This window comes from Epinephelus fuscoguttatus, linkage group LG1 (assembly GCF_011397635.1).
Source record: "Epinephelus fuscoguttatus linkage group LG1, E.fuscoguttatus.final_Chr_v1".
Taxonomy (NCBI): Eukaryota; Metazoa; Chordata; class Actinopteri; order Perciformes; family Serranidae; genus Epinephelus; species Epinephelus fuscoguttatus.
The window spans coordinates 31404493-31429360 of NC_064752.1; the positions used below are offsets into that span (position 1 = coordinate 31404493).

The 24868-nt window shown below is 41.6% G+C and overlaps 1 protein-coding gene across 1 annotated transcript in view; it reads left to right on the forward strand.

The window, feature by feature from the left end:
* The window catches only part of suclg2 (succinate-CoA ligase GDP-forming subunit beta), a 134980-nt gene that overhangs the window by 65019 nt on the left and 45093 nt on the right, over positions 1 to 24868 (forward strand). Inside the window, exons 7-9 of the mRNA XM_049590771.1 lie at positions 108 to 204; positions 9075 to 9236; positions 10520 to 10662. Of these exons, the coding sequence (XP_049446728.1) occupies positions 108 to 204; positions 9075 to 9236; positions 10520 to 10662 (402 nt within the window). The remainder of the gene's footprint in view (positions 1 to 107; positions 205 to 9074; positions 9237 to 10519; positions 10663 to 24868) is intronic.

Sequence of the window (24868 nt, forward strand, 5' to 3'; positions counted from 1 at the left end):
ATTTGCCGTGTTTTATGTAGCCTGTGTGGGAGGCTGAGTGGCCTTGGCGGGGCCGGCTGCTCAGAGCCGAACCATGAGGTAATTACTGTCCTATGTGGACTTCACAGGCAGCAGATCAAATTAAGAGGCTCTATGATCTGTTCCTGAAAGTCGACGCCACTCAAGTTGAAGTCAATCCTCTCGGAGAGACTCCCGAAGGACAAGGTACCTTGTATCATGGAAAATGCCTGTCTTTGTGTGTGTGTGTGCCTGTCTGTGTGTTTGTGTGTGTTGACTTGGCCTCTGCCTATATGTGTGCATTATATGTGTCTGTGCATGTCTCTGCATGTGTGTCATTAACTGTCCCCAGATCATGTTAAGTATCTGCAATATTTCAACGCTTTAAATACAGAGCATTTTTTGCAGCAACATGCAGCCACCTATTAATCACTGACTGTGGCACACCATATCCTCGGGTCTGAATGCATTTAAGAATGTGAAGTGTAATTGCAACACATTGACGTCAGTTTCTTGTCGGCATGACTTTGTTTGGATCAAATTCCAAATGGCTTCAGGGAGCTGAGATTTCCATATTCATAGCATGTTGATGTTTGTCGATGAGTCCTAGTTGCTGATGATTAACTAAAGGCGCACAGTCTATCATCAACTAGTAATGAGGAACTCCAATGAGCAATTACAGCAGCAGCAACATCCTTCATTTATTCTACGGTCGTCAAAGAGTAACCACTTAGGGATAATCTATGAATATCTAAAAAAAAAAAAAAGAAAATCTGATAAGCTGCATGCTTTAAATGACATACTGTAGACATACTGTATATCAGGCCTTAAAAGTCATTGAAATACCTACATTTGAATTGGTTTTCATTTCAGCAATAACAGTGTTTTTGTTTGCTTTATTTTTATTATAATTAGTTCAACTCCTCAGCAGCAAAATCTAAAAAAAGCTGTATTGCTTAACTTCTGTTGTTAAAAATGAGCAGCTCTAGATAAACCCAGCCACCCTGCCATTTTAGTATAGAAAGAATTGGTAAATCAGAGTAATATCCCATTCAACATTATGTAAGTGTTAGAATTATCGCACTATTCACCCACCTTTTTGTGTCGTAAAAGATCTGTTTTCTCTTGGATCCTTCAGTTGAAAATCTACTTTATTCTGATTTTTAACAATGAGCTGAACCAAAAATACTTAGGCACACTAACCTGGAGCTCCTTTAGTATGAGCGAGAAATTCAGTGTCTCTGAATAGAAAATAAATGAAAAGGTCAGGAGATAATCATCCTCAGTTCACTGTCTCTGTAGTAACACACCCTAGCGTATATGTTTAGTCCTTTGAAATTAACTTTTAAGTAATTAGATTGAGGACATATTTATTGTGGAGTCAACATATCAAGATGTCCCTATTGTCCGTCAACTCTTTGTACAAATAGAAATTGCCACAGTGAGGCTGAAGTCTAAATACAGACTGTCGGCTCGTCATTATTATGCTGGAAAGGCTGTGTAAAACAGTGGTAGTAATGTAAGATTAATGGAGGTCTAAATTGGTAGTTGGCCTTTTTTAACAAGTGACAGGCTCTCAGTTGTACCACATTAAAAACAATTCCAGAGTTGTCACTTGTCATTTCAAACTTTCCCATATGAATTGTCCAAAACATATTATTAGATTTGTATTGTATTTGGTCTCTTAAAGTAGCAGTGTGTAGGATATAGTGGCATCTAGTGGTGAGGACTGCAAATTGCAACCAGCTGAAACATCGGCCATGTGCCAAGCCTGAACTCCTGGTTTGAATTCCTTCAGTGTTCATTGTTCAGGGGGTTTTTACTGGGAGCTGAATTATTCACAGAGGTCTCCTCCTCTCCAAAACACAAGAGTCACATTTATAACCACTGCGTATACACAAATGATGCCAGAAAGAGGTGTCGACACTTCCCAAACAAAAGTTGCGTATGAACATTTTAGACAGGGGAAATTGGTGATGCAGGTGGTGAGGTGGTTAATTGAAGCCAGATTGTAGAAATTAAATGTGAGAGGAGTCATTATATGTACAATGGTGTCCCTCACACATTAAATTTCACTTAATTTCACGTTACTTATAGATCCACCTTACCATAGCCATTCAGACCAGCCCCAATGTTTTATTGTTCTTTTGGTAGTGAGCCAGAACTTTTCGACAAACACGTTTAGTTTATAAGACAACTCAAATCTCTATTTCATCAGTGCTGTCTCACCATCACCATTCCCATCCCCAGAGCACAGAGAGGGCCAGACACACCATACGGTCAGCTGGGAAGTGCACCACAGCCTTCGAACATCAAATGGTGTTAAGTAATTGCAAAACAGAGCGTCAACAGAGTTCAGTAATATCATCTAATACTGTAAATATATTTCACCAAGTACGATTTAAGTTTTCATATAGTTTTTGAGTTTAAAATTGCTGCAGTGACTCGAGACATGGCCGTTGCTGCCACACATACTTTGCCTACTCCAGTCACCTTACTACATCTTCACCACCATATGGATTGTGTAAATTAGCAAAGTCTAGAAATAAAGCCACTGACAGTTATTAAACTCCATATCCTCATCATCCTAATGAGTCCTAATCATAATGCAGGTCAAGTTCACCATCACAAACTTAAATAAATTCAAGTGATATCCCAGGGTCGGGGATACCACTGATTATCAGGAGTTGTTGCCATGATTCACTGTAAAGACCCACTGATTAACAGGCTTATTTATATGCATCAGCATTCATGAGGTGCTTTGCATTGAGCATTTATGGTCGAATATGGGCGTGTAGAGGGCAGAATATGAGACTCATCCATGCACGGACAGTTCTAAGTTGATTTGGGATTTGTAAAAGGAAATTGAGCTCTGGCAGGCGTATAAATATTTTTTATAAATGCAAATATTTTCTTGCATACAGATCCTACACACTGTTTTATAAATGAGATCCCTGGTGATTAAAACTGGTGAAAACACAGAGTAAAGCAGTTTTATGTTCCAAATCAACGTTCCTCCGATGCTGTTCATCTTATCGTGGATGGGATGCTAGCTATGGTGGCCGACGTGAAAAACCCAGTGTTTGGTTTACCTGTTCTGGGCTACTGTAGAAACATGGTGATGCAACATGGCGTACTCTGTGGACAAGGACCTGCCCCTTATTAGGCTTGGGCGATCGGACGAATATATTGCCAATCGCCCATCGGCTGCGTCATCACGGTTGGTTTCATTTTTGGCCGATTTTTGTCATTTTATTTTGCTCAATTAATGGTCTGTCTCCACAGAATTCAACTCGGTACATATAGTCCATAATTACCATGTAGAGCACAATTCAAAGTGTGTGCGTATTGGAACTGGCAGCTTCACACTGATTTCCGACGAGTCTTTCACAAACCACATCAGTGATGGCGGAGCTTAAAGTTACGGCCGGGGTCCACCGGGCACGTCAGCGTCTGCAGCGCGAGTCCCGTAGCAGCCCGCCCCCCATTAATCAATTACAGCGGCTCCACCGGCAACGGGAGCGCCGCGACAGCTCTCTATTTTACACGGCTCTTCTATTTTTGTCGCGCTACGCTCCCCTACGCGACCCTCCAGCAGATAAAAACTACATGAAATAATGTGCTAAACGAGCACAATGTGTTTTTAAATGAATAAACCATTATCAGAGGTGATATGTGATGATTTTTTTTCATGCATTTACCCATGTTTATCCGTGACATTGTGTAAATGTCCGTGGCGGACATTTGAAAGCGAGTAGATGACAAACAGTAGCCTACAGTAAATTGTAGATAACCCAAATATATGTAATAACTTAGGTGGAAAATGCTTTAACTATCATGGCTCAGCAAACGGTAAACAAGACGCTTGACGTGACGCTGTTTGCAGCCGGTGGAACCCGGCCGTAATGTTAATTCATAAACCATAATTGAGAACTACATCAAAAAAGATGTGCAGTTGTGCACCCTGATCGTTGTAGTAGGACAGGTATGTTATCCCTACCTCCCACCTGTTTGCTGATTTAGAGGCTGTGAGCGAATGCGTCCTTCTGCAGCCGTCAGACTCTTTTTAAAATGGTGTCGGACAGTCGTCTTCAGCCCGTCTTTACAGCTTATTACTCAGCAAAGATCTCAAGATTTTTTTAATGAATAAGAGTATAGCCTATAGGCTGTATGTTTCAGTAAAATTTCAGTTCAACAATTTTGACATTAAAGACCACAGTCAGAGGATAAGGCGCAGGTAAATTTATTCAAACAGAATACACGGTCGGTCCACAAAAGTTACACAGTAACAGTAGCCATATGATAACAAATAAGTAAATATAAACAAAGGACATTGGAAAAATAAAGTGCAAAAATCACACAGTCACATAAAATAATGATGTCCGCTCCCTTTGCCCTGTCTTTATAATAGCTAATGCCGTTGCGGACGTGGCAAAAAAAAAAACTTAAGCTGTTATAGCTGTTCTAATAGCCTCTCGTAGGCTTATTGCTTGAATAAATAAATACAAATAATAATAAATATAGGCTAAACGAAGAACAATGGAAAAATAAAGTGCAAAAATCACACAATCACATAAAATAATAAAGTCCCTTTGCGCTGTCTTTAACTCAAAAACACAGTGTTTTACATGTTTTTGGAAAGGAAAACGAGCATGTTAACCTTATCTGGCTTAAGCAAAGTGCGCATATGGTTAACAATGTTACCAACTGTGCTAAACACCCGCTCTGATGGCGTGCTTGTTGCCGGTATGCACAGATATTTCCGTGCCATGTTGGACATGAGTGGGCTCGCAAAGCACGCTGCATTTTTTGCTGCATTCATGTGGTGTCAGGAGATCCGAGTTGCCGAGTTGTTTTTCTGACATGAGGTGGCGTTCATGTGAATTATCCCATTCTGAAAGTCATTTTTCGATTCTTTCCGACATCACATGAATCCAACATCCCCCCCTCTTTTTTTTCTTCTCCGCCACACACACAACCGCCAATGGGCTGACGGTGGCCGGTTGGAAATTTTTAACATATCACCCAACCCTACCCCTTATGTAGATGTAGTCTCGCCACGAGACAATCAGAGATCTCCACCTTTTGATAGTCTGGGGACACTCCTTTCTAAACTGTGCTTAACACACCAGCGAAAACGGCCGGCAACAAAGCAACGCCTCTTGCATTTTTGAAAAGGACACGCCCTCCCGGAAGTGTGCGCTCCCCCTTTTCTTGTCCGCAAGGCAGCAAACACACAGAGTGATTGGGAATGGATGCCGAGAGATTTGACTCCATTTCATCAAACGTGTGCTCAGTCCACAAGATTGTGGAAATGAAGGACTTACAGCGACTTGAGCCATTTTGTACTGCTACACGTGTTTCTAGTAGGACTATGTTTACGAGCACAAGAGTTCAGCGAGCCACCGAAGGACCGCCCTGCAGATTTACTATTGGTTCTGCAACGTAGGGAATTTTTTTAAACTCTGAAATTGTATCTGCCCATCTAAACACAAACTCAGGGTCAACTCAAGTCATCAGTCTTTAGTTAAGCAAAGCGTCTAGACTGACTTGTGAGTCTAATGTAGATGTAAATAGCTCATTCTAAGGTAATAAACACAATAGTTCCTATTTTCAGGTGATTACACAATAAAGACAACATACTTATTGTATTATATTATGTTTCTGAGAATATGTCTCCCTAAATCCAACACACTGGACCTTTAAATATAACTCTGAGTACAACATTCATGACATGCTTTTTTAAATTGTCTCCAAAAACAGCTGAAAGAGCTGATCCTAAACGGCTTTCTCTTTGGGGGCGATTCTGTAATTCGGAGCCGACACCAAGTTCCTTTTGTGTCAAATAAAGCTTCATTTCCACCAAACACTTTTGGTATCATACCCTGAGAACCTTACCGTACCCAAACCCTGATCTGTTTTGCACCTCCTCCGCTGATAAATGTATGAGGGGTTTTTACTCACTGCTACACCCAGCTCTCACTCTATGTCCTCTTCACCAAAGTGCAGAGGAACATCTGCACTTTGGTGATCATCCACAGAATGGGGATGCGCGCTGCTGTTTTTAGAACAAAAAGAACAGGCTGGAGTGTTTGTGTCTCTGTCACAATCAATGGGCTATTTAAAAGTGGTGGGCTTGTGAACCGAGTCCTTGTCAAGCAAGAGTGATGATTCTCTCAATGAGCTGTAGTATTTCTAGCGGCATCTTTTAGTTTCCCATCAGTTTGCTACAGTTGGTAACCCCAACATCTGGGTAATGAAAAAACTAGATGGAATGGAGAGGTTTTTTTGGTACCATACGCTAGTTTTGACAATGGAAACCCAAAAATAACGACTCTAATGTGTAACAAACTGAACTAGATCAGACTGCCAGGTGGGAACAAGGCTTTATAGTTTGCATAGAGATTCAGATCTTAAATATAGCTACGGGTCCAGCTTCAATCTGTGAGCTCAAAGCCTGCCTCAGTCCAGTTTCTACAGTCTGTACATGTGTTTCTCTGTCTCCCTTTCTTAAGTGTTCCCTGATAGATGAAAACACTTGAATTCCCCAAGAAAAAAGAGAAATGTGTAAATTTCCCTCCCTCGGTGTCACTTAACACAATAAATTGCACAACATGACACAAGTGGAGGTTAGCAGGTAAACATTTCAGGTGCCCATCATTCAGATGAGAGACACATTATACATAGTCACGTAGCATATTCAAGCTGTTGTGCTGCTGCTTTCGTTGAACTTGTACTGAACTTTGTTTTCTCCCAGAGAAATAAGAGTGATTGTCTTGTCTATGGCACCGAACACAGATTGACTGTGATGTGTCCTATCGAGACGTATTACAACACGCTGAAGATGCATCACTTCTTTGATGTTATTTAGTCTCCTCGACAACAGATTCTTGTTCAAAGTATGCTTTATCAAAGATTGACAAGAGAAGTTTGTTGTTTCATGATTTCTTATGAATATTAATGAATAAAATGACTCCTTTCAAACGGTGAATTTTCACTGAGAGGTATGAGTTTCCTTTTCTACCAGCAGGAAGAAGCAGTGGCTGTGATTGAGGCAGGCTTTGTAGACAAGCCTCACATTAAAATCAACCCATTCTCTGGTTCGATTTGTTCACATGTCACAAGGGAGCGCTGCTATTTTCCGGGAGGCACTCAACAGACGTGTATCGGAAAGGGAAAATTTCTCAAGGGTGGAAAATTTGTATTTTTTTGTCTCATTTGGTAATAGCTGAATTCATTTTGTAGATGGACTGCAATAATAGATGTGTCAAAACAAAAACAAAAGGAATTGTGTAGTGGGAGTGCAACTTTACCTGGAGGACACAGTATGTTGACTCCTCAGTCCCAGGAGAGCGTGCCTGCTGCATGTACTCTGTGTCTGTTTACGTGTTTAGTTTGTGTTTCTCTGTGTGCTTGTCACTCTCAAAGCCAATTCCCATGTTTCCACATTTTGTTACCTTTTCTCACTCTTACGTATCTGGCTGTCTGTTTACCTGCAGTGTGCTTTTCAGTAGAAAAGTTGGTGCTGAAGGTTTGATAGACATAATAGCAACAGACAGTTCCATAATAGTCCTGAAAGTTTGAGAAATTACTGATGTCAAAAAGAGAAAATTAAAAACAGATCCCAGCATGCTTAAAATGAGCGGGGATTTAATTTCTTTAAATGAATAGTTCAACATTTTATCTGCTTTCTTGCTCAGAGTTAGGTGGACAGATTGATACCACTCTCATATCGCTTTGAAAGAATTGAAACCAGGACCAGTAGTTGGTTAGCTTAGCTGAGCACACAGACTGGAACTAGGGTGAAATGGTTGCCATTTTACGCGAGTTAATGTGCTGCACCTAATGTACCTTCCAATGGCAATGACAAGACGAGTCTCACTGGGCCTTGCCCTTAAAAACTGGAATATGACGGTTTTACATTTAACAGACATGAGATGACACTTAAGTTACTACACTTTAGATTTGTTGGTAGGCCTATTTTGTTACCTTTTGACAGAGCTGAGGTTGGTGTTTTCCCGTTTACAGTCTTTATGCTAAACCAAGCTAACTGACTGCTGGCTCCAGCTACATATTTACTGTACAGACAACACTGACAAATGACAGTGGTATCAACATCTATATATATATTTTAAACTGACACTGCTGGAGGTAGGGACAGTTTGATGCAAAATAGTTGCAGGCGTTTGTGTTGTTTTGATGTTCTTTTTTGTCACAGTGTGTCAAAGCCTTATATCTCAGCGAAAAAAAGAGAATGAATATACTTGGCCTTTTACTTTTAAGGTCTAGTGTGTAGGATTTAGTGGCATCTAGCTGTAAGAATGCAGATTGCAGCCAACTGAAACTCCTCCCATGTGCCAAGCATGTAGAACTACGTTGGCTGACATGAAAACGCAAAAACACATACAGTAAACACAAATGGTCTGATCTAGAGCCGGTGCTTGATTTGTCCGTTGTGAGCTACTGTAGAAACAACATGGCAGACTCTGTGAAAGAGGACCCCCTCCGCATGTAGACATAAACAGCTCATTCTAAGGTAATGAAAACACAACAGTTCTTATTTTCAGGTGATTTTACACTAAAGGAAACTAATAAAATAATCATGTATATTCAACGTCTATAGATCAATAGATGCCCCTAAATCTTGCACACTAGACCTTTAAAGTTCCAGTCACTATTTAAGTGTTGCCGTGTGTACAAAAAGCCCTTTGACTAATTTATTGGCTGCTATTTTTTCCAGGTAGCTTCATGAGTGCAGCCTCTTTGAAATGCACTCTCTTTGATGTGTGAAGGAAATGTCCATTTACTATAATGGTCTGTCCCTTAGAGGCAGTGTCAGAAACACAAGCCTTCGCGAGCCAACCTTTGAAATAATTAAGACCAGTAGGCCGAGGGGACACCCCTCAGTTCATTAATTTCAGGTTTTAGAAATGATAATTAGCTGGCTTTTTACATCTGAAGTCGTCCTTCTCTTCCTTCTTCCCCTCGCCTGCCACCTCCCTCCTTCTCACTTTTGTGCTTCCTCTGCTGCCGTCTTCATTCCTAACTCTGTCTTTGTCGTCGCCTCATCCTTCCAGTGGTTTGCTTTGATGCAAAGATCAACTTCGACGACAACGCCGAGTTCCGTCAGAAAGCCGTGTTCGCCATGGACGACATGACTGAGAGCGACCCCACAGAGATGGAGGCAGCCAAGTGGGACCTCAAATATATCGGACTGGACGGAAATATTGCCTGCTTTGGTATGGAACCAAAACCCTGAAATGGAACTCATTCCTGCGCACACGCACACACACACACCATTAAATGATTTCTCCCATAAGCAAACCCCTCCTGGCATGAGGCTTTAATGTGTCTCTTAAGTCACATAAGTGAAAAGCTCGGACACAGTTAAAACTTAGTCAAAGTAAAGGCAGCCTGGGCTCTCCACCAGTCCACATTACAAGCAGCTTTCCGTGGACTCCAGAAGGAATGCTGCCGTAACCAATGCGTTCTAATTAGCTATAATCCGCCCAGAAAGTCTCCAGTGAGCCAGATTGTTAGCATTCTCATTAAAGGCCCCCTCTCTTGTCATAAATCAAAGCTTTTACAGTGTACAGCAGCACTAACAGGTGCTCTCTCGTCTTACCCCGTAGCCTCATAAACACATTAGATGTCTGTTAGCACTACCCCCAACCCCCCCATGCACACGTGCACACATACACACACACATTCTGCATCCCCAGCTCCCAGCCTCTCTTAAAGTAACAACAGCTTTTAAGGCCCTGCAGCTTCCTTGAGAGCTCTGTAAGCCACCAAAGTGACAGCTGTTAAAGCGAATTTCCCTTTTATTGAGACCTCGGTTGGGGAGCTTGCCAGGACACAAGTTCAGCTTGGCTAAACCAAATGAGGTAAGACATTTTTTTTGTGCACTTGGCTCCCGCACAACTCAGCAGGGTGGCCGCGCCGGCAGTTGGCTAAATGATGACACCGGCCGCAAAAAAGCGCAGCAGAGCCTCTTTTAATCAATGCTCCTTTCTCTGAAGTCGGGAGTCGAGTCCTAATCAAATTTTCTCTGTGTTGCTCGACTTGAAGCACTGAATATTCCTGATTAGAAGATTTCCAACCGATTCACTTTTTAAGTTTGACATTTTTTCTCAGCTGTTTGCTTTTCTTTGGTAGATAATTTACTGCTGGATTCCTTTGTGGGTGTTTGTACAGTACATGTCATCTTTCCTTCGGCGGCGGTAATGTTACTTTAATTAACTCATGGCTGCTGGCATCACACTTTCCTCTCAGGGACCTTTGTTTCAATTTCTGGGCTCTAGCCTGAACTTAATGGTCAGATATAACTTCATTACGCTTAATAAATTCATTAGGTCATTATAAGGTTACAGTACCATTAACTCTCACTCAATATATAAAATGGCTGCACCTGACACCATAAGTCTCGTTCTGAGAAAGTACTTGAGTCTACTATTTAGTTATTCTTTATATTTTAGTACACATTATTAATTGAACTGACGTGACAGCACATTTTTTACAGTGAATGGAGCCGGTTTGGCCATGGCCACGTGTGACATCATTGACCTGCACGGAGGAAAGCCAGCTAACTTCCTTGACCTCGGGGGAGGAGTCAAAGAGAGGCAGGTGTACGAGGCCTTTAAGCTGCTGACTGCTGACCCAAAGGTAGGAACAATCAAGTGATTCTGTCTTTTTCTTCTTGTGAAGCCTGATTGTTAACAGTTCGGCACATGAGCCAGATTGGTCTCTTATTTTAAAGCACGACTTCAAAGAAAAGTCAGAGTTGCTTCTTAAAAAAAGGCTTTTGCCACCTGTTGAATTGCCTTTGATTTTGCAGTCATGTATCTTGTCATAGCACACTCATACAGCCCTGTCTGTCTGGTTAGCGCTTTGTCACTGAGACAACAGTGCTCATTAGACTAGGGACCTTGGCATATGTCCATGTTTTACTGAGGGAAGCAGAGTCTGGGAGTCTGTGTGATTATATGCCATCATTTTCAGTTGTAGTGGCATGATAAATCGCAGCCCTGTACTCCACAGCAAAACTCTTCTTTGAAAGACTCGTCATCACATGTGCGCCTTCACACATGTACACACACGCATATTAACACGCAGCACAGACTCGTGTGCAGCTAAAAAATAAGAATGCAAATTTAACTCAAAGCTTGTCTCTGAAAGTCTCGCAGCTCAGGATGAGTGGCAGCTTTGGGTGTTTTACAAGTGATTCAGCTCTATGTTCAGAAAGCTAATAACTCCAAACTAAACAATATGAGCCCTGTAACGATACCACGGTGCGGATTGTGTGTTGACAGTCATCACACCGCTAATTCCCCCGTTGCTGTCACTCCCACATCCCTGGAATGATCTGCGTTTGCGTCTCCTGTTAGCATCTCTGGCAAGGCGTGGTTGTAATGCAGAGTAGCATTTGATACCCCCTTTTTTTTAACCTGTATTTACACATGCTGACTTGACTTGGCAGGAAATGCTTTCAAAAATCAGTTTTACACATAAAACATATCTCCTCACCTGGGAGTTGTCATATTGAGCCAGTCTAGAGATGGGAATGATCCCACATGTGCAAGTCACTGTGGTGAAAATCAAACCAAGTCACGTCAAGTCTTATGAAATTTGAGTCACGATTAGTCAAGCAAGACACGTCAACTCAAATATGAAATTCTGCTTATCCACCCGAGATTCCAAATTTAAATCGGTTTAAAGACAGACCATTGTGTTGCCCCGCCCAAAATATATGATTTAATAATTACATTATTAACGTAAACATGCGGGCGACTAGTCAACTGACAGCCCTAAATGATGACTAGTGGTCGACTAGGAAAATTCTTAGTCGGGGGCAGCCCTAGTTGTTTTACGATTAGCCAACTTCATGTTAGCTGCCTTGCTGTTGGCCTCTGCTGATCTGCTGCGTCATAGTAGGTTGCACACATTGCACTAGTGCTCATCACACCAATCATGTTTCAAAAACCATACGTAACTTCTCAATATCTAGACTAAAATATTTAATAAAAAAGTAAAATCCTTTTGAGTCATCTGTCCTAAGTCAAAGTCAAGTCTTAAGTGATGAATACCAAGCAGGGATGTCAATGGTTAACCACAGAGAATATTTGTGATCAGTTGCCATGCTGTCCTGCCAGTGCTAACTGCTGAATGTGCAGCGAATGAGTAGAGACCAAAGAGCCTTGTTTCCACATCTTAACGCAGCTAGCCACCTGCGTGTCGGCAAAGCCAGCTGAAAATAGAATAAAAGACGACATTTACAACACAAACAATAAGAATTCCTTACATCTAAATGAGAGCGCTTTTAAATGCGGCGCCAAAGCTGACTGAGTCAATAGAGCGTTGGACTAATGGGAAAGCACTTCTTGTATTTCACATTATTTTGCTTTTTTATTTCTTAAAAATTAACCAGTTATTTACCGGTTAATAGGCATCTGGCTATTGAGAGCTAAATTGGCTTAAACTGACCTGTCCTAATATCAAGTCAAATTCAAGTTGAATATTTTGTTAGTGTTAGTCATTCTTAAGCCCTCTTGTTTATGACGAGACTGACTCGAGTCAAGTCATTGAGCTGACTGATTTACATGAGGCATGGTGCTCTTTACAATTTAACTTAGGTTTTTAAACTTTAATTCTAATTTTATCATTGTCTTGTGTCAAGGGAGACTGGCAATTAAGAATGTCATTGTGCGGTGCAAACTGCTGAGTTTTCCACTGTGCATATGACTATAAACTTCTTGAATCTTGAAGTCATATGACTTGAATCCCCATCTCTGCATGTTACTAATCTACATATCTACCAGAGAGGTGATCTCTCACAGCCCCTACACTGTAAATTACTTTTACATGTCTGTCTGCTTTTCTAACCTCACCAGAATAAGGCTAGCTTTCTTAATTTAAACATTCAGAACCCATGGAGAGGCTGTGAATGTAGATAAATCGACTGTAATGCAGTCTGCTCTTAAAATAGATATTCTGTCAATATTACACCACCAGAAAACTCAATTTCGCCCGAGCCTAATACTCTGTTGTAGAATTTTTCATACGCCTCAGTGTTAGTGGTGCGGGTGTGGAAATGGTGGCATTTGTTAAAGAGTTCTGCCTCATATTTATGGCACAGCAGTGCACGGACCGGTGTTGCACACCTTTATAAATGAATGTTAAAAACCCACCAACCTTAACACCGCAGCAGGTGATACATTGCTTCACTCAGATTTCCACTGTGTGTAGATTCTGTTTGGACTCATGTGAATGCTACCCAGTGGTCTGTGGTGGGAAAATAAAAAAATGAATACGGTGGATGAAAAAGAAATGCAATCAATAGGGGAGAGAGAAAACTACAAAGACTTGTCACTCTCTCCTGGTATGGGGCCATCAGCTATTATTATTGAAGCCTTTTAAAAGGTGGAATTCTGCAAAAGTAAAATCAGGTTTTAAAGTCTGCATTCGTTGCACCCTTCCTACCAAGGGGGAAAAAAAAAAAAAAAAAAACTCCCGCATGGACAAGAGGATCCTCCTCCACCCTCCTCCTGTTCCTCCTTCTCTTTCTGTCTTGGGCTGATTCCCTAGATCCAGATGGGGGAGTAAGCCTGCTGTCTGTCCCTCCTGCTGCTGTGTATGGAAATAGAGAAAGGGAGCTCCTCCCTAACAGGGAAGAAAGTAGAATAGGATTGACATTAAACTGGGTTGGAAGCACCATTAGCATTTCAACCAGGGGAGCTGAGAAACCTGCTCTGATCTGTGGAGGGAATGTTAATCATTTCACAATAAGAGCGCGCGTGCGAGAGAGAGCTGCTCATTTGCATTTAGCTCTTTTTTTTCACAAATTACCTCTCTCAAACTCAAAAATATGAGCAGAAATTAAAATTAAAAAGCTTGCCCCAGCACAGGTGAATAAGACCAGTCTCAGTTATTGATTTCATCTGTCAATATCTTACGGAGAGAGCATTGTTCTGCTTGTTTGCCTTAAATATCAAGGCAATCAGCGCTTGTGGCCTTCAAATAGACAACCCTCGTTGGTAATTTATTTAGCATTTGAAGTCCTGGATGGACTGGTTTACTTGTTATTGTTCTACCTTTAAAAACATTTCTTGTTCTTTCAGCTAATAGTTTTGACAGCATGTGTTCTGTGGCTGCTTATTTCCGCTGGTACTGCATAAAATGAGTTTGATAGTGTCTATAGGGAAGGCCATTAATGTTCCGCTGCATACATGAATATATGCTATATACTGTGACTTCTGACTGGGGAGATTAGAATGGTTCATATGCTGTGGAAAAGTCAGGCGTGCATTCAGCGGCCAGGCAGGTGGTATAGCAGAAAATATACGGCTGTAATGACGCCATACATTTCCACAAAAACAGGTATTTTGGTGTCTGTCTTCCCTTTCACTCTTTCTCCCCTCAGTCGCTTTTACGCTTTTGTCTCCCTCCCTCCGTCTTTCCCGCTCTCTCCCTCTCAGTCCTCCGCTTTGATGTCTCAGGCTCATTGTACTGAGAGGAGTAGAAGTGATGTGAGTGTACTGCTGGCACTGAATAGCAGAGACGCGAGTCTGAGATGACAAAGCCTCCTTTTTTCTTGTTTGCTCACTTCTCCAGTATCTACCCTTACAGCATTCATTACCTTAAACATTATTATTCTTTGTAAGAAAAGGAAAGAGAAAACAGATGAAATGGGGATACTGTATGTGAAGCTGGAGCAACATAAAGGGAAAAAAAAAAGTCAAAATGAAATGATTGGGAGGAAGAAAAAAAGAATCATAAAGCAGTGTGTAGCCCAGTGTGTGTTTTAAATACTGTATGTGAGATGTTATGTAGCTCAGCTGGGTGTACTAGAGCATTCAGCTTTGTTTGAATTTCGGCCCCCGGCTCTTTAAGCGAGGACATATTTATTTTTCATGCTAAAATAAATAGCTCCACTTTCTTCATATCCACGTATAGAACAGTCTGTTGACAGAATGGCTGAATTTATTGAGGTTTCCCTCACATCACCTGTAGGCATGAAGCAGGAGCAGGCAGCAAATACCAACAGCCAAATAACCTCGTTATTGCCTTGTGCCTGTGCCATAAAGAAAGTGGCAGATGGATGTTTTGTCCAATTCGACATCCATTTTGTTCTCAGGGCTTAAGGCAGTTTTCTGTAATTTTTATGGGCTAGAGTAAATGATGACATTTTTCTAAAACACACCCTTGTTGTTGGTGTATGTCTGAATAAGAGCCGCCACTATATCAAATTATTAATTATCCTGGCAAAAAAAAAATCGTAAATTGTATCACAGTAACATCATTGAAATAATATGTAAAATTAATCTTTGATTGTTTTTTAGTGCTTTAACATTATAATTCAGAGGCATCACCCATCTTTGCTGCTAATGAATAATCATATACTTATGTACAGTTTTTTATTATCACATTTTATGATATGGTGACATCACACATATTAAATCTAATCCTAAAATACTCATGCAATTAATAATCACATATAGCAGCTTGCTGGTAAATGCACTTGGGAGATTGGGGCTGGGGAGACAATGTACTCTATGAATGCATGTGAACCTGAGCTGGCTTGTGTATGGTTAAAGGTGTAGTCAGTAACGTTTATTAAAAAAATAACTTTCGTCATATTTGCTGAAGCTATTTACATGGCACTGAGACTGAAAAAATATGAATAAAATCGTATTCCTCTTCCTGCTCTGTGGCCTTGTAGCGCTTCCACTGGCCATGAACAAAAACAATCAATTAGAGCCAAGGAGTTTCTAACGCAGCTGTCGAATCTTGTCAATCACGCCTTGTGAACTGCATTCAAAATGTCAAACTTAGGCTGCACTCATCAAATATGAATGTTGCTACTGCATCGCCTATTTCTCACCTCAGATGTTCTCAGAAACATATCTCAGTGAACTGTTTAGCTGTAAAATGAGAAATTTCGTTCATTTATAGCTAAAGAGTACACTAAAAATGTTTCTGAAAATAAAATTGAGGTGAGAAATAGGCAATGCAGCAACAGAATCTTGATTAATACTTGACTAATCCATACCCATTGGTAGCTTTGTCACCTTCTACCTATGCCAATCCTCAATGCCTATGTGCAGTTTCACATAGATTGACCACGTCAGTGAGTAGAAAAAACGTGAGACAGACAGAATGACTGACTGACAGAATGACACACTGACAGTTTCCGTGATTATGTACAGCATACCATACCATGACTTAGTCATACCAAAAATTAGAAAAAAAACATTCATCATTCGGCCACAGGGGGAGCCACAGTGATCGGTCGCATTTGAGCCATTTTTAAGCATTTTTCTGTTGTTATAGCGCCACCCAGTTGCCAATTAGAGTTAAATTTCTCCAGTCACCTTGAGGCGTCCTGTTCTACATATCTACCAAGTTTAGTAAACATTGATATGGCGGTTAGGCTTAGATAAGAAATTAGCTCTCTAGAGCCCCCATTTTGTTTGATGGGGTCAATAATGGAGGGGTCCCCTCAGATTATGTGTGGTCATATGCCTACAAAGTTGCGTGGTGATCGGTGAAACCCTTGAGATGTTATACACCTTTATGTGATGAGCCACGCCCTCCGCAATATTCATTGCCTTATAGAAGCTCAGTTTTAGTAAGTTTTCCAACTTTTGCCAAGAGGGAACTTTAGATATTGGTCCCTAGATTATGTTCACTGAGTTTCATGCAGATCGGTCAAACTTTCTAGGAAGAGATCGATTTTAAGTGTTTTTCAAAAAATTCAAAATGGCGGAAAATCTATATAACCAGAAGTTATGGGTTCTTGAGGCAAATCTGTTCCTCATGAGGAGAGGCATCTCTGTGCAAAGTTTCATGTCCTACGACATATGGGGCATGAGATATGTCCATTCAAAGTTTGCAATTTCAGTCGGTTGCTATAGCGCCCCCCTTTGGCCAATTGATGTAATATTGCTTCATTCGCATCCTCCCATGACCCTCTACCACTGTGCCAAATTGCACATGGATTGACCAAGTCAGTGAGGAGAAAAACGTGGAACAGACAGAGTTAGCTTAGCTAACAGGCTGCTAACTAGCTAACAGGCTATTTTCTTCAATTCAGTTGCCTGCTGATGTCAGGTGAGTTTGTTGATTAAAGAGAACTTGTTTATTTAGTTTTAACACATTTTGAATCTGAGTAATGTTATTGTGTTAAAATATAGTTACACATTAGTTATATATTCAGATTGTCATTATGACTTGTTCAGGTGTTAATACCTCTTTTTAATTAAATATTTCACAAAACCTGCTACATACCTGACAGGCCAACATCTTCATTTATTTGTTGGCATGCAATTTTGGTCCTGTTTTTGTCCCGGTAATGTTCCAAGTGTGTATTCCAAACTACTGGATGGTGAAGAACTGACAAAATTAGCCTCGCCCCCATCGCTACAGGTAGTTTCTATCAGGTTTGTATCCATTCATAAAGAAATGCACTTCCTTGCGTTGTACACTAGACGCATCATCCGTATATTTACGGATCTAAGGACACCAGTCACATATGTAAGTAGAAACTAAGAGTTAGACACTCTTCGGCTCTGATTGGTTGTTTTCAGTGCACCACAGTGGATGCAAGCAAATACCACTGGAAGCAGTAGGAAGAGGAGGAGAGTTAGTAATTTCTTAAAAGTTACTAACAGTAGTTTTAATGTAACTGTGTCTTTGGTATTCACTCAGGTACCTTACATTTGGATCAACTGAACGTAATATGAAGTCATGGTGCTACAACTTTATTTTGCGATGTTGTAGAGTAGTGACAATGGAAGTCATTGTCAGTTTTGTGTTTCTGTTCACCATGAACAGAATCTCTTTTTTTTCACAGAATCCACAGTATTCCAACCACACTGAGTTAACTGTTTTTGAGAATAAAGTCTTTCCATCTCAGAATAACGTTTTGTTCCTCCGACATTGTTTGCAGAGAGCCCACATTTCCGTCATTGTGAGCTGTGAGTGTTCTGCCTCCTGCTCAGTGCTTCTGTGTGTCTGAGTGCAAAATGTAAAATGAGATGGAGGAGGAACAAATTATTTTAAGAAAAAAAAGGCAAATAAAAATAGATGAGTTTTAAAAGTCAAGTGGCAGCTGTGAATCTGTTTTACCTTTTCCCTAATAATATTATCCTTGTCAGATATCCCAGTATGTGTGCATGCATACAGTACAGTATGTGAGTCTGTGTAAAAGTTATTGTGTACATCTGTGTGTTTGTTTTCTTGGTTTATACCTGCAGGCTTGTTGCATGCTGCTGTAGTTCGCCGTGCTGCTGCGTTGTTTAAGGCAAAAGCAGGCGTGCAAAGCGAGGAGGCTCCACTCTGAGGTGAAAGAGGCACAGATTGGCACATTAGCATTAGTTCCTCCCATGCAGATATGGAGGTGTGTTCATGTATGTGTTAATTTTGTTGCATAATTGAGCTGTTGATCATGATACAACTTTTCAGCTTCGACTGGCGTGTGTGTGGTCTTAATTTGGAAGCTGAGGCTCACCTGTGCGTGTGTGTGTGTGTGTGTGTGCGTGCGTGCGTGCGTGCGTGCGTGCGTGCGTGTGTGTGTAATCTTTAGTTTTTCCTCTGAGTTATTCCAGCATTTTCACATCCTGTTTGCAGGACCATTATGCATGCCCCCTAGTGCCTCAGCCCCCATTGCCCCTCAAGCAAAACTACATAATATTTTCCTCCTTTCCAACTCAGTGACTCTGCTCTAACTCACGTTTGGTCCCACTTATACCACTTTCCTCCTTGTTGCAGTGGCACTTCTGAGCCTGGCCAGCTTCAGCACCCATCTCCCCTTCTACACCACTATTACTACCTTTCCAACACTGTCCTCTGTCATGTATGAAAGTGTCTGTATTGGTATTATTGAGCACTACTTTCACCCAAACATTTATAGCACTGCTCCGAGCGTGTCTTCCTGCCACTCTGTCATCTCACTATTTCCTCTCTTGGTTCCTTCCTCTCCTCTCCATTTCTACGCGCTCTTTCTCTCAGTCTCTCTGCTTCTTTGTATCGCTCTTTTCCTCTCTGTAGCCTTTCATCTAGCTAAATCCTGTTAAAGTCAACGTGAGGAGCTCCCTTCAGTTTCATGCCTGCTGGCTAAATCCCATAGGAGCCCAGGCACTGCTTTTTCATCCCCATATGGAGATGTCTGGATCCATGTCTAATGTGCTTCAACATGTACGGAGCCACAGAGAGGCAGTTGCTCTTGTCCGAGCCAGGTGAGCCGCAGAAATGTGTCATGAAAAGTGCACCATCCTGTCTTCACACTGCATGAGAAAGAAGGAAAGGAGCCCTGTAATACAGGGCTGTGTCCTTTGGGTGTTACAGCACACGACTGTGATGGAAATAAAACAGCTCATTCAGTCATTGTGCAGAAAAGCAAATAGGTCCAAACACATACTTGTATTGTCGCACCGACAACTCACGCACATATCTGCACACACATGCGGCCCCCCAGGGACGCCAACAACTTTTAATCACAAGAGTCACCTGTGATGCAAGGGCCCCCATGATGGGTTATTTTAGAGGGAAAGAAATCACCTTCCCGCCTGAAGCCAAGGGCCCGTGGGAGATGCTGGTTCCCTGTGTTATAAACACAAGCAATGCAAAGCCGTTGAGAAAAGGAGAGAAGGAAGAAAACAGGCTACCATGGTAATGGAGTTCATTCCCAGTGCGCAGAATATTACACAAGCACTAAAGAGAGGGGCAGCTATGGAGGGACGAGTACTTAGTCCAGCTAACACACTGGGCCTGCCATATTGAGGCCAGGCCAGAGAAAGAATGAACATTGCTTGTAACAGGCGGACAGCATTGGGGGTTAGTGGGTTTGTGTGCTTTAAGGGAGAAGTGGCTCTCCAGGTGATGAATTCCTTTTTCTTTTTTTTGAGTTATATGCTGTGTGGGTCATTGTATTGGTGTGCCATTATAAGAGAAAGGCTCCACCTCATGTAATGGTTTTCTGCAGATTTGCTTACAGTGCATTAAAAGCCTGCGTTAGTGACAGATATAGGGTTGGGGTTTTTGTCCACCATGGGACCCTTTTCTTGCTCTAGTACATTTGAAACCACTGCAACAATGTGGGAAGCTATTGTCTAAACCCAGAGTGCGCTGACCCTGTGTTAGTCCTTGAAATGTATTCATCATGAGCCAGATGCAATGTAATTGGTCTGTGCGGACATACACGTGGACACACTCTCGGCTTTATGTATTAATGTGTGGGGGTTGAGCATATATAGCTTGTGCATGTGTGTATGTGTGCGTGTGTGTATTTCAAGGCTGTCCATTCAAAGTCCCCAAGATATAGAGCAAAAGTTCAAAACTCAGTCGTGCAGCCTCAGTGAAGCATACATCTATAGACCGATGCAGAGTGGGTGGACTTGCTTGATGAGACGGGCTTTCGCTCTGTGAACTCAGAAACCCGTGTATCAGATGGACATATCAGATCCACAGCTCTCGCACATTTCTCAGCTCAACTTTGATAAAACTGAGTTCAGCGTCGACTGCAGTCTCTGTAATTTTCCTAAACGACAGCTGTTGACAAATAGCAGATTTAGATTTAGACGCATTATGTTTCAGTTTACCACATTTCTCCTCCTCTCCCATACATTGTGTTAACAAGCCTATAGAGGCTGCAAAACTAAGTGATTGCAATTTGAAATGACAGCAGGTGCATTTCTGTCGTGTTGAAGTGTTGATTGGTAGAGAGGCTGACGCACTTCCTAAAGAAAATTTTAACCTTTATTTATTTAAACTGCTGTAAAGGCATTCAAATAACAGCAAGTGAAGAAAAATATCAACAAACTGTGTTGTGACACATGTTGCATATCCAGCATGTTTATTTTTTTTATATAAATCTAAAATTGGAGTTGACAAACTTCTGTTTCATGTTAGAACGAATGTAGGCATTGCTGTGGCCTTGTGTCTTCGCCTCTGCATGTCTGTGCTGTGATTGTAATGTGGTGGAATCATACCATAGATGTTATCTGATATTTGTTCTTACTTTGTAAAGAACATTCAGTACTGTGTATATATAAAGATGTTCCCTCACGCTCGCTTTAATTTAATTGCCCTGCTCTCTAGTCTTTTACTTTCCACATTATTGGTTGTCAGCTAAGTTAGGTGTAATTAGTACAGCATTGCATATGAACTCTAAATTAATTAATTTTCCTTGACTTTCTCTATGCAATAATGTCATCCAGTGTTTACTTGGGACTCTTGGAGACGCACTTGAGCATTCTTTGCTGCCACGAGTCAATCAACATTCTGTGTGATTTGTGAGAGAGTTTATGATCTTAGCCAGGGTAATGGCTGTCTGAAAACAAGGCTATTAAGGCATATTTCATAAGCATGGGTCCAAAAACAAACAGGACACCAGCACTCACTCAGATAAATTTACTTATTTAATGCATTTTCTGTCTGTTTATCTGGAAGTGCTGGTGTTTTGTTTGTTTTTTGATATTCATCATACCTGTGCAACCCATATATTATTCAAGATTTTGGAGCTGTGTGCGCTACTGTTTTTCACCGTATCTCATAAGTGTTAACCTGGAAATCCAGATGCCCCGCCACTAGCAAATTTGAATTTGCACCGCGCGGGGATCTGGCCCCAATGAGCAGAGCTGGCTGAATTGCCAATCGGACCAATCAGATCAGTCTATCTGACAGAGGCGGGCTCTGGGCGGGCGTAACATGATGAGGACAGCGCTGTACCGTGAGAGTCTAAAAGTAAACAGCCAAGATGGCAGCTGCCGAAGGACCACGTCCATTCAGTTTAGCTTTGGAAGAAACGCTAAGCCAACTACACTTATCTTTTTCCTTGAGAGAGGAACAGAAGACTGCCCTAGAAGCTTTTGTTTCCAGGAAGGACGTTTTTGCTGTTTTGCCGACGGGATACGGCAAAAGCATAATACATCAGTTAGCCCCACTGGTCGGCAAACAAATGGGGCTTAGTGCAATGAATACGTCACCTTGTTTTTTGCTTTGATTGGCTATCGTGCTATCCAATTGCGTGCAGCGGCATTTGAAATGCCTCAGTTAGTGCCGCCCCTTGGGTATGAAGGGTGTATCGGTGAGGGCCAGACTCAAAATCTTTCTAGATTTGAGTCTGGATTTCCAGGCTACATAAGTGTGCCATGCCTTTAAGATTTTGGCCCACTGAACATTTTAGTTCCTTAGCGAGATAACACCCCAAAACACACACCTCAGCTAGGGCTGGGTATTGGTACTCGATATGTATTTAAAATAACCCAGTACCAAGTATTTTGGGCACTTTTTCAGGCAAACAAAAGCCGTATTTAATCCTTTTGTAGCCAGATCAAGAAAAAAATAACTAGCAATCACGGCAGGGTTCTTTGATTTGATGCAACATGTGATTTATCAGCACCTGCAGCAGCTTCACTTCATACAGCCTGTGGTTTTGTAAAGTTGAGCATGTTGTTATTGAGATAGCACCGAAACATTCAAAAGTCTGGTAAAACCACATGTACGTGGCATCTTGTGGCCATTCACATGGTGGGAATCAAATGAAGGCAAAGTCCTTGCTGCAGCAGCCACAAGCTTGATTCCAGCCTGCAGCCCCCTGCTGCATGCCACCGCCCCCATCCACCCCTCATGCCTACACTGTCCTATCCAATAAATCAATAAATCAAATGAAGTACTCTGTTGCTATCGGTTTCACTTCAATTGTACTGGTATTGGTACTGGTATCATAACTTTTTTAAATAACCCAATCCTAACCTCAACAGTAGTGAAATTATCTTTTTGTAAAGAGTGAATGTGAAGGACAGCTCAAACTGACTTACCGTGGCTTTCTCAGTCTTCAGAGCTCAATCCCACAGAATTTAAGGTGAACAAAGTGGAAAATTGAATCAAATCAACCTACAAGTGCACTTGCCATTCAAAATAGCTGCATAAGTGCTGCAAAGACATTTGAAGTGATTTCTTAAAAACAGAATACCTTGTAAGGCAGTAACTAATGCAACAGGTGTTTATGTGGTGCTATTTAGAAAAGGTTGCTATGATACACTGTACGTATATTTCAGTAACACACAGGTATGCAAATAAGCCTAAATTATTACATTATAACAGTTATTATATTGACAGGCAGTTGGTTATTTTAGCCTTTCACATATTGTATAATATATTAAAATAATAATATGCAATAGGCAAGTTCACTGTCTTCAGGAAGATTGATTACCCTTTAAAAAAACAGTGTTTCAGCTGATTTAAATGGGTCAGGGCAACGCTGCTCCTGACCAGGGATGAGCGTGGGTTGGACACCAGCTGGCTCGGTGAACAGGTATTTCTAATAGGAAATCAAGAAGTTACAGATAGAGAGCGAGAGAAGCATGCAAGAGACACACAGAGCGCACAAGTGGGCGAGTAAGAATAATTCTGCCGCAGAGTCGTGCATGTGTATGAGATGAACCTGAGACACAATTAGTGGTTTGCATTTTAATCCATTTATATTTCCAGTTTCATGGGTCCCTTTGGGCTGTGGAAGAGTTACAAACATCTAGCTTGAATAGTTGTCTGGTGAGACAGGGCAATCACAGTTGAAGGGACAACAGCACTTGCTCACTATCTTTCACGCATACACTGCTGCTCTCTCCAGCTGACATGTATACACATAGTTCCCACTGCCTAAACTCTTGAACCCAAACTCTTACAATACATCGTCCTAACCCATCCACACACTGTCATGGACCAAGTAACAAATCTATGCACAAGTTATGAATTTGGGCAAAAATGTACACGTTGCACCTAAGGAGGCAGGTTCAAGCCATAATAAGCAAAGGACAAATGTGGTTGTCAGACTCCATACGTTCTCTGCCCCCCTCATTCCTCTTGTGAAGGTTAATTTGAGGAAGTGAAGGAATTGTCCAGAGATGCACCATGGAGCTGATGACTTGTCAGATTGATTTGCCCTTCAGGGAACCAATGTCTCCATCTCCATTTGATCTGGGTTAGGACAGCCTAGCATGCTTTTAAAGGCTCATGTCATGATCAGTAGACAACACTATTACTTAACCATCATGTATGCATAAAGGCTATGGATTGCTAATGTATGCACCTCCTCCTAGCACCTTGTCTTGGCACCAATTCGTCCCCTGTTGATTCTCAAACACACACGCACAGACGCGCACACACAGACAGGTCCCATGGGCATGTCTGATTGAGCTTTCTCCTGTCTGCCATTCCTCATCCGTGGGAAATCAATAGAGGATCTGGGATTGGAGCTCGAGCTAATTGAGCTCTGCTCTCTCTGTTCTCTTATTGCTGCCAGGAGCGATTTGTCATCGCAGCACCTGGTTCACACCATGGGGCCAGGGGGAGCCAGCCAGCGATCAGATAGGGCCTTTGGATGCCACAGGGAGGGGAGCCGCATGTGATTGAGCGACCTTGTGAAGTTGAGCACTCAGCGGAAGGGCATAGCAAAGAAGGGCTTCATTTATTCTCATGTGCCTCTATAAGAGCTGCTTGATGTTTCCTCCTCTTAACCTGATGGTAGAGAAAATAGAAATGTGGCCTCAGTTGCACAGTTTCGGAAATCCCAGTGATTACAGTAGTGATTAGCTCTCTGGGCTTCATGCAGCTCTACTCTCTTAACTTTTTTACTTGCTGCAGCTAGGCAGGTTCATGGCAGAATACTGCATAATGGTCATTGCATCCATTTGCATGTATTTCACATCCCAACGCTAACCAAGAGACATCCAGAGAATAAATTAAATTAACTTGCACCATTGTTCTTGGCAGTATCACTAACCCACGATTCTCCCCAGCTATAAATATCATACCACGAGAGCGATGGTTCTGCTGTGTTTACACTTCACACATGGTTTCAATATAGTCATGG